Raw genomic sequence first — 12,784 nt, 5'->3', positions numbered from 1 at the left:
AGAAGCAATCCCCTCGGTGATGGGACCGGCGAGGTCCCATCACCGGCGGCGGCGTCGCCCTACACAGGCGGCATGGCCGTAGGGCGACGCCGCCTGTGTAGGCCCGCGCGATCTGAGCTGTTGTACGCGGTCGTCGGATCGCTCCAACTTTGTACTAACACTGTACATTTTCCAAATTTAATTGACAAGTTTAGGCGCCTTATGACATCCACACTGCAATAAACGCAGCTGTGACCTTGCTGCCTACGTATGTGAACGTGTGATAGAAGATATACACTGCAGGTGCGTCAATTCTTTGAGATGAAAAGAAATTTGAATGTGACGTGCTTTGTGGGGCATCTGCTCGCTCGACCTACATTCAAGGCTAATCCTAATCTAGCTTTCCCACCACAGTGCGGCAAGAAATTGTAATGACACCCTAATAACGATCCTAAGATCGTATATAGGTTAACTAATGCACGCTACAAAAAATAAAAGAGAAGCTTAACGGTTACGAAATGTTTTGCGCATAATGGATGATCTGGTATCAGAATACAACTTTCGCTTTTTACCGCGGCGGCCCATTGCTTGCGATGGTTTTCATCATCAGGGAACCTATGAAAACTTTAGCCTCTTGCATATTTCGATGCAACTCAGCTCGACCACATACTGCGTTTCTTTCATTGTAAAATCATAGAATAAAGACCTCACAAATGGAACCCCACAACAACCCGCGAAACCCAGCGGCTGCTGTGGTAGGCGCGGCACGGGCGGCGGCTCGGCGGCGGAGTGCCTACCAAGCGAAACTAAATGGCAATTCCGACGACAGCGCCACCGCATTTTCGTGACGTAGCGCCGTGGTGTAGGTCTTACAGACTGGACGCGGTCGCGCGCGCTGCCGCCGAACAGTTGCACGCGCAAAGGCTGGGCGCTTCGTCTTCCACGAACGTCGGGAAGCGTTTGTAGCCGAGGAACGCTTCCTCGCAAGTAGGGGAGATCCGCGAGGCCGCGTCACCCGACAAAGGCGACACGGAGATGCTTCAGTGGACCTCCAATACACTAGCGAGGCCTAACCATCGTTTCCTGTCGTAACAACCGCGTCGCTCTCTGGCTGAACACGGAGATGAAGCCCATGCGGTGCGTTCGAATGTTGTCGCTACGTCCTAAATTTTCGAGTCATTTCGCAGAATTTGAAACGCACTTCGTGGGTGCTCCTCAGTCGTCCGTGGCAGCGCAGTAGTCTTCATCGTATTAGTGTCAATTACAACGAACGCTGACGGCAAGAATGTGTTTCAACCAATTTCACAAGGTGCCCTTTCATACGAGTCTACACCCGGAATGAATAATTTGTGTAGCTAAGGATTGAAAAGAACTCGCATTATTATGTACAAGGAGTCTTAGGAGGGTTAATAGGTCCCTCTGCTTCATACTCACCAATTTCCTGTAACGCAGCTTTACCTCTCTGACAAAACCGATCCCTCCATGAAACCTCTGGTAAAGCTAAACTTGTCGCGTGGCTTCGTTAATGAAGCGTTCAGCCGCCAAAAGCATTTGCACAAGGGAGCGTTGACAGGCGTGTGGCTCAGCTCTTTAATGCAGGAAGTGTCACAGATGGCGATCCCTTGCTTCCCGTCTGATGAGAACTGTGACGAGTACGGCAGCGCAGATAAACAAGAACGGCGGCAGTGCTGGTCGAACGGCCTGGCCAGATCCGCCAGAGTCTCCGCTGCCGCTTTCTTCCTGCTTTTTTTCTGCTGGCTTTTCCTTGGGAGGCGGCGGTTTTTTGGGAGGCGGCGGTTTTTTGGGAGAAGGGGGTTTTTTGGGAGGAGGGGGTTTTTTGGGAGCAGGGGGTTTACCGGCAGGTTGAGGTTTCGCAGGAGGAGGGTTCCCCACACCCATCGGTGGGTCGTTCGCGCCCTTGTTGGTCACCACGATCTTCCAGCCGAGGTAGAAGTGAGTGAAGCACTGTAAGAAGTGGCATGATGCGAGGCGTCGCGAGTCACTCAAGTGACGACAAGAAAAAAAAAACAGACGCTTAGAAAATTACGCCGGTATAATGTGGGTATTTTGCTCAATTCTATTCCATCCTTATCATTCCCCGCTCAAGACCGGCCGATCCTGGTGAGCCACCGACCAATTGCGAAAAGGAATATCACTGGAATCGTTGCTTTATACCGGCCCCGAAGAAAGATGGCACCTCAGGTATAGATTACCAATTGGTACATTCCGAGCAAAACCAACTGCGTAATCTTGAAGCTAAGTTTTTGTCCCGATATTAATGCTATATCGTCCTGGTTTGTCGGTAACCTGTTTTGCTATAACCGTGTAGTCGCTGTCAAAATACGTTATGCCTAGGCGGGCAGGGACGAACAAAGGGCTGACTGTCAAACATGGCGAAATATTTTGTAATATATGTATATACGTGTCAAAAAGGCCATGGTGTTAACCTGAACACTGGGTTTTATTTCTTTTATCGCGCGCAATTTTTCTTCCTCGTTTACGGTCATCCTGCTGAATGACCATGAACCGCCACAGGGTTCCCCCACCCGCCACAGAAAACGTCAGTTGACTGGGACTGACGTTTAATACCGTCGCCAACACGCTGACACGCACAATGCCGGTACTTCTACGTGGCGGTATCATGGATTGGTCAATCTCGTAATTCAGTGCAGCCACTATTCGGAGTATTTTGTGAAGTCCTTCCATCACTGCACTGTTTTCCTTTGTTCGGATACCCATGTGTCTCGTTGAGCACCAATTCGCCAACGTGAATTTCCCTGGTTAGAAAATGATTGTTGTGTATGACCTTGTTCTTTACCTGGTATGCGAGTGAATTACGAACTGCAGCTTTTGTTCATATTTTCTGGCTGACTGTTTAGCATTTGTAGATAAGAAAGTATTCCATACATCAGAAAAGAAGGTGTATATATCTTGTCACTTTGTGTGGAGTCTTATTGTACTCGTGAATGACCTCCGAAAAAATGATCAATTCATGGTTTGCGAGACTTCATTCATATAGAATTTGAGTCGAGCCACTATAGTCTGATTTACGCGTTCGTTCATGCCGTTGCACTGTGGATGCTGAGACGATGTGAAGAGCTGATGAATGTTGCTGTGTTTTGTCTGCGTTTAATCCTCTGCCACGGTCGGAAAGAAATTTCTTGGCCTTTCCAGAAGCGAATGTTTTTCAGGCAAGATAGGTAAGCATCAAACGTCTTACTTTTGTGAGACGTTTGATGTTTTGTCAGACTTTTGATGCCTGCACATAACGTCCGTCGTATGTGTGCTGATCACATAACTTGTGTCGTGTGTCGATAACATGTTCTATCGCCAAGCGAATGAACTTTTTTGACCAGCCGTATCCGGCAGATCCATCAATATATAGTGTCCATGGCGAGACGGTCGAAAGCTTGTTCTGTTGGTGGTAGACTCAAGCGACCCAAACCACTTGCGTTTTTGGTTTCTTGCATCTAGCATGTATATCTTATGTCGTGTGTCGCATGTATGTCGTAACATCACTGATAATTTCTGGCGGCCATTAACATTGCAGTGAAAGTATTCTCAAGGTTCCTTTCATTCCAACAGGGCCAAACTGGCGGTGGGCTTTCTCTGGAAGTCCAAGTCGGAGGGCCTGAGGGACATAAGCTTTGTTCCCTTCCTGATGACCATGGTGATGCTGTTTTAGATCGTATGTTTGCAATGCAGACGGTCATCTCGGTTGTCTGGAAGCTCTGATATGGAAGAAAGTTGGATGACAGGACTCCGAGAAAACGCGTCTGCTTCGATGTTATCGCTGCGTTTCTGGTGTTGGATGTTGACATCGCATATAGATATCGCTTTAAGGGCCACCTAAACAGGCGCCCCTGCGCATTTTTTAATATGTTTTTGAGCCTCTGTAAGGCAGCATTGTCAGTTGTGACAGTGAAATGCTTTCCATGCAGGTAGCGATGCCACTTGTCGACAACCAATTATGGCCAAGCATTCTAGAGCTGTTATTGCGTAATTCTGTTGGCGCTTCAGCAATCCTCGTAAATTGTAAGCCGCGAGGTGTTCCTTTCCTTTGCCATCTAGTTGTTTCAGCACATTTCTGCTCTTTTATCTACTCAACATTTTACCAATTCCAAAGCTTATTTCCTAAAATCCCACTGCTATTGCTTGCCGCGTATTACCTAACTCAAAGATCTTCAAGTACTCTTTATATTATAGGAAAAATATTCCTCGCAATTTCTAATTATACGCGTTTCTCCTTAAAAAAGAATATTTTCCGAGCGCACGCACTAATTGCGGACAGAAAACTAAGTTTCGCTGCCATTGAGTTGTGGGACACACTACCCTTGGTGGCTAAAAACTCGTCCTCAATCCGTTTTAATCGTGCAGTTCGCTCGTTTATGAACAGTTGATCACTATGAATTTTCTACGCTTTTCTACATCATTGTTAGTGTGCTCCATATAGAATGAAACATCCTATGTACGTACACGTATTATAATGCCATTATAACAAGGCAACTGAGATTTCATGTCACTTGTGGTATAGGCTTTAAGCTTTTTTTAATGCGTTAGCATTATTTAGGTACTTGACGCTCTTTCCGGGAGCTATCTCTCTTTCCATCTTAGTACCTATCCATGTTTGTATCTAACCGTTTTCCCGCCTATCTAGATCACTGGGTAGTCGGTGGTCAAATGGTTAGCACATCGGGCTGCCGTGCTGAGCCAACAGGTTTCGAAGCTAACCATCGGATCAGCTTGGGTCACGAGTATTGTGCCAATGTGTACACACGCATGCCTCTCTCCAACGAAGCTCTCGCACCGACATGGGTCGCTGTAGACGCGGGCCTGGGCAGGCACCGCCGTTCGAAGAATCTCTTTTGCGCCGACTTGGAGCCCTAGGAAAGTGCCCCTCGGTCTGTTCTGCTGTTCAATGAACCTCTTTGATGTCAACTTGGCCCACTGAATATGTGCCTGTAGGTGTGTGCCAACCTTCAACGAACGTATTTGACGCCAACTAGGGCAACTAGGTATGACAAGAGAGAGAGGGAGAGATAAATGAGATGGGAAAGGCAGGGTGGTTAACCGTTATAAGGACAAAAAATACCTTAAACTTGTGCGATACTGAGCGAAATCGAAACCACGTCACAGGGGTTCCTCAAGGACAGTGACCCGACGCATTAACAAGCTGCGCCATAAATGCACTGGGCTTTTTAAAGAACGCCTTCACGCGAACACTTTAGCGAGCTGCGCCATGAATGCACTGAGTATGTGCCGCTCTTCCATGACCCTCTCGCCAACATGGGTCAATGAGTACCTGCCATTGAGTGTGGGACAAGCGAGGGAAAAATTATCTGCGTTCGCAGGCACCGGCGCGCCGCGCTTCTCGTCTCGAAGGCCACGCGCGTACTTCTCGGTCGCGCCACTAGATGGCGTAGCGTGTCCAGAAAGAAGCGCGAGAGAGGAGCCCGGTTTATTGGCGCGTGACGCGTTTTTCAGCGTTCACACGCACCGGCGCGCCACGCATTTGGGAGACCACGCGTAGGCTTTGCGGCGCTGAACGCTGAAGCTTGGTTGACAACGCGGTTGCTACAAATATAAGCACTCCTGAAAGCACACAAACCTGGTAATAGACCAAGTCAGGCGTAGTGGCGTCAGGCGTCCATGTGAACCTTCCCGGGTCACCGTGCTCGCAGGCCTTCCGCACACTCTTCTTGTACTCGTCAGCAGTCGTGGCAGTGTTGCTTTCGGACGTCTCCTTATATTCGCAGAAGCGTCCAATGCCTGTGTTTGAAATCGCAAATAAAGCATCCTTCTGCGCCCTCCAACTAACCCCCTACTGGTAATATATTCAAGTTCAACGTATGCTTTTATAAATGGTAACATCTGAGGCAGGTCCACTCCTGTGACCACGTACAGTTATACACCCTGTCATTGTAGCAAAGACCTAAAGAATCCTAAAGACAGGGTTGCCAGGAGCTCAGGAGCCGGGAGACTCCACATGTGCCATTTCACAGAGGCACCGATCACATGTGGCGGATTTCAGGATGTACGTTACGCGCACCAGTCACAGAGCTAATTACTGTCGTAAAACTTTGTTTTTGCATACATTAGCAACTATACGCCGCAGGCGTGACAGCTGCATTCGTCACACCGGGCTTGACAATGGAAATTTCGGTCCAAGTAGCATGATGTCATAAAGCAGAGCGCACAGGCCTGCTATCTAGAAGGCACTGACCTGGATCGCTATAGCGCGGCAGCTGATGTTCCCTTTCGCCCGCTCTGCTCCATCGTGACGTGGCGTCGCAGCTAATGGCAATGCGAATGTAGGTGCTGTTTCGTGCTACAGACGACAGACGCCGGCTTTCCCGCTCAGAGGGCCATTTGACGCTTTCGCATCAACTCGCGAAAGATAAGGTAATGATTTGCACGACGTCTCACCGGTTGCGACGGGAATTCAAAAACTCAGCCAATCACTGCGCACCTCAAACGATATCTCTGAACTTGGTCGATAAGGCCCCGAGAGGGTGTTTCATCGAGTACCTTGATATAGCGGTAACACATTTCGCTCCAAAATCGCAGCGTCCGATCTCTGGACACGGCGAGAAGTGGCAGCTGCTCGCCTTTCGACCACTGGTATAGCGTCGTATAAATTTTTCTGGAACTCAGCCGAGTGCTTACAGCTGTGTGTGCGGTGTGGCGATAAAGAACGCGGAGCGCCACACTAAGACAGAAAACCTCGGGACAAACTGTCAGCAGGAAAATAAACGTGCCATGGTTGAACGCGGTGAAACCAAGCTTGCCGAGCGATAGCACGGTTTTGCTTGCTTTGGGAAAGGACACAGACGCTGCTCGGTGCCGTCAGCAACTACAGCTTCTACAATTGCACCACAAGACAACACACAGGCGCTGCTCGACGCGGCAGCAGCAGCGAGCGAATTGACCTTCATGCTGCGTCTCGCTTCAAAGCGCACGAAGGGTCGAAAGCACAGCGCATATACGAAGCTACCAGCACTCGGCGCACTTTGCACACATCGCAGATCGCTTTGAATACGAGGCCCGCGCGACCGCGCACTTTGACAACATCGTAGATCGCTTTAAAGAATATGGGCGCCCACGCGGCGTGCGCAGCAGCCGCCGGTAGTGGCGTGGAAGTCCCAGTTTGACCTTGGCTGACCTTGAAGGTCAGATTTACGGAACCAGGCGTTTCCTGGGTGTGTACCTGGAGTAGTAGAGCTATCGCTTTAATATGCAGTCCACATTACCAGGAAAACTTGAATTTTCTCATTGTTGCAGCTGTGAGTACTGGCGCCTGAACCTACGGCATACCAAGGCAGCTGAGTGCTGTTGCCACTTATTGCCTGACGAGAGGCTGCCTTAATTCTATAGTACAACTGGGGTATTGGACCTGGGCTGATGGGACACCATCACCGATGTTATCAAATTCCGCCATGTTTGCATGTTGAGCTAATCAGAGAGGCCGTGCATCTATAGCAGCCCTGTGGACCAATCAGAGATGATCAAGATGGCACATTTGACAATATGCGTGAACTTGACAGCGTCCAGAAACTCACCCATGTTGCAGCAACTCAACTTCAGTTCAACTTTGAGAACAGTATATTTGTTTCTGAGTATTCTCACCAAGGCATTTATTAATGCGATTAGCATTCTTTTGATACTTCAAGCACGTTTCGCTCTGCCGCGGTATCTGTCTAAACTCTTTCACGGCGCTGACTGATTCACGGCTCGACTTTACACGGCGCGATCTTCACGACACGACAGATGAAATTTTTAAGCCTGAAATAGACACCTGTGCGATCGCGCCGTAGTTCCTTCGAAGTAAGAGACATATACTAAACCCGAAATCTACCGTGCCAGGTTTAGTAAGGCTTTCTTAGTGGCGTCCGAGCGTGTATATACGCTTTGGTTCCTTACATATGGCTGTGGTCAGAGCAGAGTGTACGAGAGCCTTCACTGTTGCCAGGAGCCAGTTGGACTCAACTGGCTGCGGTTGGGACGTCGCGTCTATACTGGAACTTTTCTTGCGGCGTCCGCAGACGCTGTGGTGTGGCGCCAGCGGGACTAAACTGGACGCGTTTGAGAGGCCGCGTTTAGTGAAGCTTTCTTTGTCGTCCGAAGGCTGTGGCGCGTAGGCTTATTAATGCGGTTATCATTGTCAGCCTACTTCATCCACAACAGATCGTAAATAAAGTGTCTTCAGCACTATATGGTGCGCACTTTTCCGAGCAAAAACAAAAAATCACTGCAGAAGCGCCTCTGCAATGAACTTTCGATATCGCGAATACATTTTTAACAGCGAAGCTGTTTAAGCCAGCCGCAATTTGTGGTGCGTAGCAAGAAACTACTAAGAAAGAAAGGGAAAATAAACTTCTTTGCCGAGGCGGGATTCGAACCCGCGTACCCCCCGTCCCAAAGCGAGCGTCGAGCAAACCATATGATTGCGTTCGATCGTCGTCGTCTTCGTGCACAGCTGGCGCGTTCTCGTGCTCTGCGAGGTGAAGAGGCTTTGAGCGCTATGAGAGCGAGAGAGAGACGCATTCACGGAGGAGGTCTCCTGGAACGAGTTTTAGCGCCAACCTTTCCCTTTCCCTCAAGAACCACTTATCTCCTGGAACGAGCAAGAGCGGTGGCGGCAGCCATTGGGGCCCTGGACTAAGGGCCCCAACCACATTCACCCTTTCACGTTATAACAAAGTTTATTTCTTCTTCTTCTTTTCCTTCTTCTTCTTCTTCTTCTTCTTCTGGAAAGCGGTGTCGGTGTTGCCGGCTGCGCTATGCAACGCACAGTGACGGCCGTAAGTCCGAGACGCGCGAAAAGAAATTATCATCATCATGAGTAATAAGATGAAAAGTTCGCGCGCACTTGCGGAAAATGCTGGGCTACGATCGCCCAGCTTCGCTGCTTCAAGCGTTGCGCGGCCGAGTGCAAGGTTGTTGTTGACTGGCTGAACTGAGAAGTATCCCGTGAATAACGTCACAAGTACACGCCTATTACGTCAAAATCATTTTGGCGTTGCGCTGAGCTGCCAGTGCATAGATTTTTTTTTTTTCCTCCGTGGATGGCAAGGCACACGCGTATGTAACGTACACAAGGCGGCGACTTCAAGTTTCATAGCAGTGACGTGAACGAGAGATGGCGGTGCAGGCAACTGTGTCGTACTGTGTCGTGCAGGTGGCCCCATGGCGCGCGCTTAATTAATTAATTAATTTTTGGCACACTGCGTAACCGTAACAGCGCGGATTTTTGCCGGGTCCGGTTGCATTTCGTTAGCATCAGTCGTCGCCAGATTACCGTTCCTGGCTATACCTCGTTGATGCTAACGGAGTGCAACCAGCAGACCTGGTGCAAATCCGTGCTGCCACGGACGTCTTTGTTCTCCCACGTGCCAAAGGTGTGCGCAGCTTTATCACGCTTTGCTCGTACTTGCGCCATATACTGTGAAACATTTTGCGAGCACAGCACAGCCACTTACTGGCCTTTTGAAGAAAGACGTCCCTCTGACATGGCGATCGCACTATAGGCCTCCACTATAGCTCTACAAATCAGCCTTCTCACAATGCCGCCCATACTTGCCTATTCCGATCCATCAGCACCTACTTAAGTCCGTAGCGATTCAAGCGGCCACGGCACCAGCGCAGTATTAGCACAACGGCAGCAAGGCAACGACTGTGTTATCACTTACGCCAGCCGGCTTTTTTTTTTTTTTTTTTTCAATTTAGAAGTGCAGCTACTCCATCATTGAGCGCTTTAGCGCCTGGCTCAAGTTTGGGTAGTCGCAAATTTCTGCTTCTATTTATACAGCCAACCCTCTTCAGTCGTCATCGACCACTGCGCCCATGTCGCTTACAGGATTATTCGTATTCGGTAATATTCTACTCTGGCCGCCTTCACATCTGGGATACAACTGATAGCTTGTCTCGTTACCTGCAGTCGACAACCCTGACGATGCCGACGGTGGTGCCGCCAGCTGCATTTCCTCTTTGTAACTGCCTTCACTCACATCAGCGTCTATAAGTGCCCACCTAGTGGACATGCCACTTCGTCTGCTGCTGGAATTCTGATTGGCTGGGCAGCAGACGAAATGGACATGTCCACTATAGTGGGCACTTGCAGAACAGCCCCCCTCCCACCCAGTACTAATGAGGACGAAGACGCTAGCCATGTCTAGAAAATGCCGACGATTTGGAACTGCATGCCTATTGGCTAGTGCCATTTTTTGTGTTTGTATATTGTCTCCCGTCTGCGTCTTTCCCCGTAACAACTTTCTAATGCTGTTAGGCCCAAAAAAAATCTGCCACAGAGCAGTGAAAGCGCTTTGATTATACCCTGCCAGACGACCACAGCATTCAGCGTCGAAAGAGAACCAAAGCGTTAAACGAATCTATAGGAAACTCAACAGAGAAACTCATCGCAGGCAGACAATAGCCGCAAGGATGCGGCCAGTATCACGTTATGTGCGAGCCGTCACGACGCCTCAGCTATACTCAGTACATTGCTGTGCTCACCTTTCGACTCGTCAACGTTGGCCAGTCAGGGCCGAGAACTACCCAGCCAGACCAACAAGGTATCTCCCCTGCAAGAGAGCATTAGCTATTAGACAAAAGAAAATTTTTAAAAAAATGGTGCCTTTTTTCTCGTTGAGGGTGAGCAGGGAAATGTGTATTATTACAGCATTAAATGCGCATTCCCGGCTTATGAAGTGCAATAATTGCACAAGCGCGTTAGATCTCAGGCTTCCCTATGTTAAACATGACCTAGTTTTATCGTGCCGCTTCGAAAACTGAGCCTAGGTATTAATTATACTCATCCGGCTAAACCACTGGCTTGTTCGATTTCATGATGGGTATTGCTCAGTATCAAGTCAGCATGAAATACTGCAAATCGTGTATATGTCATATAACTGTTATCCATTGTTTCTTTTTTTCCTTCATTTACTATGAGTTGCTGCTCCTGGCGAAGACGGCACCATGCATCAGGCAAGTTCTGGACCACGCATCAGGCAAGCAATACCGGAGCGAGTGTTGGCTCCTTGTTACTCTGGCCATATACGCAGCCACGAGCATGTACAGAGGAGCGCCGCGCTCACAGACACCGTTCGTGGCACGACCATGAGGGTATTCAACGCCACCGCTGCGCTAGCGCTGTATTGTGTGTGCCTTCCGCTTGTCCTCTTCTTTTTTTCGCGCAGTTTTAACCTTCCTTCCAGTATGAACCCAACTAGCCTGCAAGAACGTTCTACCACGCATCTTGCCGAGGAAGTCGGTAAGGCGGGTTGACCACCTCGATTACCCGCACGACCCCGACCCTCTATAAGGTTTCGACGATCGGATTTCGGCCCAGATAGCTGACTCAACCTGACTTTGACGGATTCGTGTGAATGCATAGCTACAGAGACGGAGTGAAGCGAAATGTGAGCATTTGCTGCAAGCGCTTAACTGTATTGTAACAACCCGGAAGGTTTAGGCAGTTGTCACAACAGGCTATTTCTAGGGGTGGGCGAATATTCTAAGTTTCGAATTTACTATTAGAATGCTACACACTAACCTTCTTATTCGTATTCAAAAAGGAACTATTCGGTATTTTTTAATGTTCGAAAAGGGCCAAATATTTCGGAACAACCGAATGTCTTTGTTTGGTTACTGGTCTTCATCTGCTCAACAAGGTGTCCCAAATGATCGGAAGTAAGACGAGAAAATTTTTCGAAGCTATGCAGAAAGAAATGCGTGATGCAAGCTTGTTTTCGGCAAGTCTACAGTAGAACCTGTGATTTTTGTTTGTAGTCAGTCACTTAGTGGTTTTCTAGTCATGTAGCAGTATATCTTTCACGCTACATGTGATGCTTGCCTTGCAACGGGTCATTTACATGTGTCTGCAGCACGTAAGTCCTTCTGATCTTTTTTCGGCAACCATTTATTTAGCTTTTTTGGAAATATTGTCACCAAACAGCCATTCTTTCTAGGAAAGCTTGTTTAAACCCAGGCCTTGTTGAGAGGCTATTCGTGCAGGTTTTCTTTTTTTTTTTTTTCACAGCAATTAGTGATGATGTGTTTTAGAGCTCATCCTTTGTCCCCGATAGTTGTCCTTTTAGGGCAGTCAGTACAAGTGCGGTGCCTATATATACCGAAATAAACTTCCAGCTGTCGCTACATGGGTCTGCGTTTTACTATCCAATATTCGACCTCACTGTTCGTATTCGATTCGTATTCGAAAAAAGTTCATATCGCCCGGCTCTAGCTATTTCACATTTCTAGTCTAGTCAAAGGGAGAGCTTACCGTTGTCCGAGCTCGTTGGTGGTATCTTAGAGCCACCGCCCTTCGGCTGTCGGTGATGTAGAAAGGTGGTACTTGGCGCCTACAGTTTTGTCGTTGCCTCCTTCCGATGAACGTGTACTCTCACCCCTTTCCACATGCAGTACAGGTACAAGCTCCCCGTTGATCCCCACGAGATTCCCCAGCCAAACATGCCTGGGCCCACGTGACAGCTTTAGTTTCTTGCGCTAATAGGGCTTACATTTTCAGCGTAGTCACGCATATATACGTCGGCAATGGAAACGGCACTCGGACTAGCTCAATTTCTTTCTTTTTTTTTATCTCTGGGCTTCCTCATAATACGACTCGTAAGACAGGTTCACTCGGACTCGATCGCTTCTTGTCAAGACCCAGCACGGCTGACTCGCACTGACAAAATTAGACTCTGTCGAATTCACACACCCGACTCAAGACACCCGAAAGTAGGGTTCAGGTAGGCTTATTCAGACTTTGCGAACTGATGCTGCGCTGGGCTTGCACAAATTCGCG

The 12,784-nt window shown here is 48.6% G+C and overlaps 1 protein-coding gene across 4 annotated transcripts in view; it reads right to left on the bottom strand.

Annotated features, from left to right (window-relative positions):
* Positions 1-1,563: 1,563 nt before the first annotated feature.
* Positions 1,564-12,784, bottom strand: part of LOC125939622 (protein Skeletor, isoforms B/C-like) — an 85,622-nt gene continuing 74,401 nt past the window's right edge. For 2 of the 4 annotated variants that reach the window (XM_049670315.1, XM_049670318.1), the window contains 2 exons: positions 5,588-5,748; positions 1,564-1,944 (listed from right to left, as the gene is read on the bottom strand). In XM_049670315.1, coding sequence (XP_049526272.1) covers positions 1,585-1,944; positions 5,588-5,748 — 521 coding nt within the window. In that variant the 3' untranslated portion in view covers positions 1,564-1,584. The remainder of the gene's footprint in view (positions 1,945-5,587; positions 5,749-12,784) is intronic. The other 2 variants (XM_049670317.1, XM_049670316.1) reach the window with 2 other exon arrangements.

Source organism: Dermacentor silvarum, chromosome 7 (genome assembly GCF_013339745.2).
Source record: "Dermacentor silvarum isolate Dsil-2018 chromosome 7, BIME_Dsil_1.4, whole genome shotgun sequence".
NCBI lineage: Eukaryota > Metazoa > Arthropoda > Arachnida > Ixodida > Ixodidae > Dermacentor > Dermacentor silvarum.
Note: the sequence above shows the minus strand (reverse complement) of the source record. Positions and strands in the feature narration are given on the sequence as shown.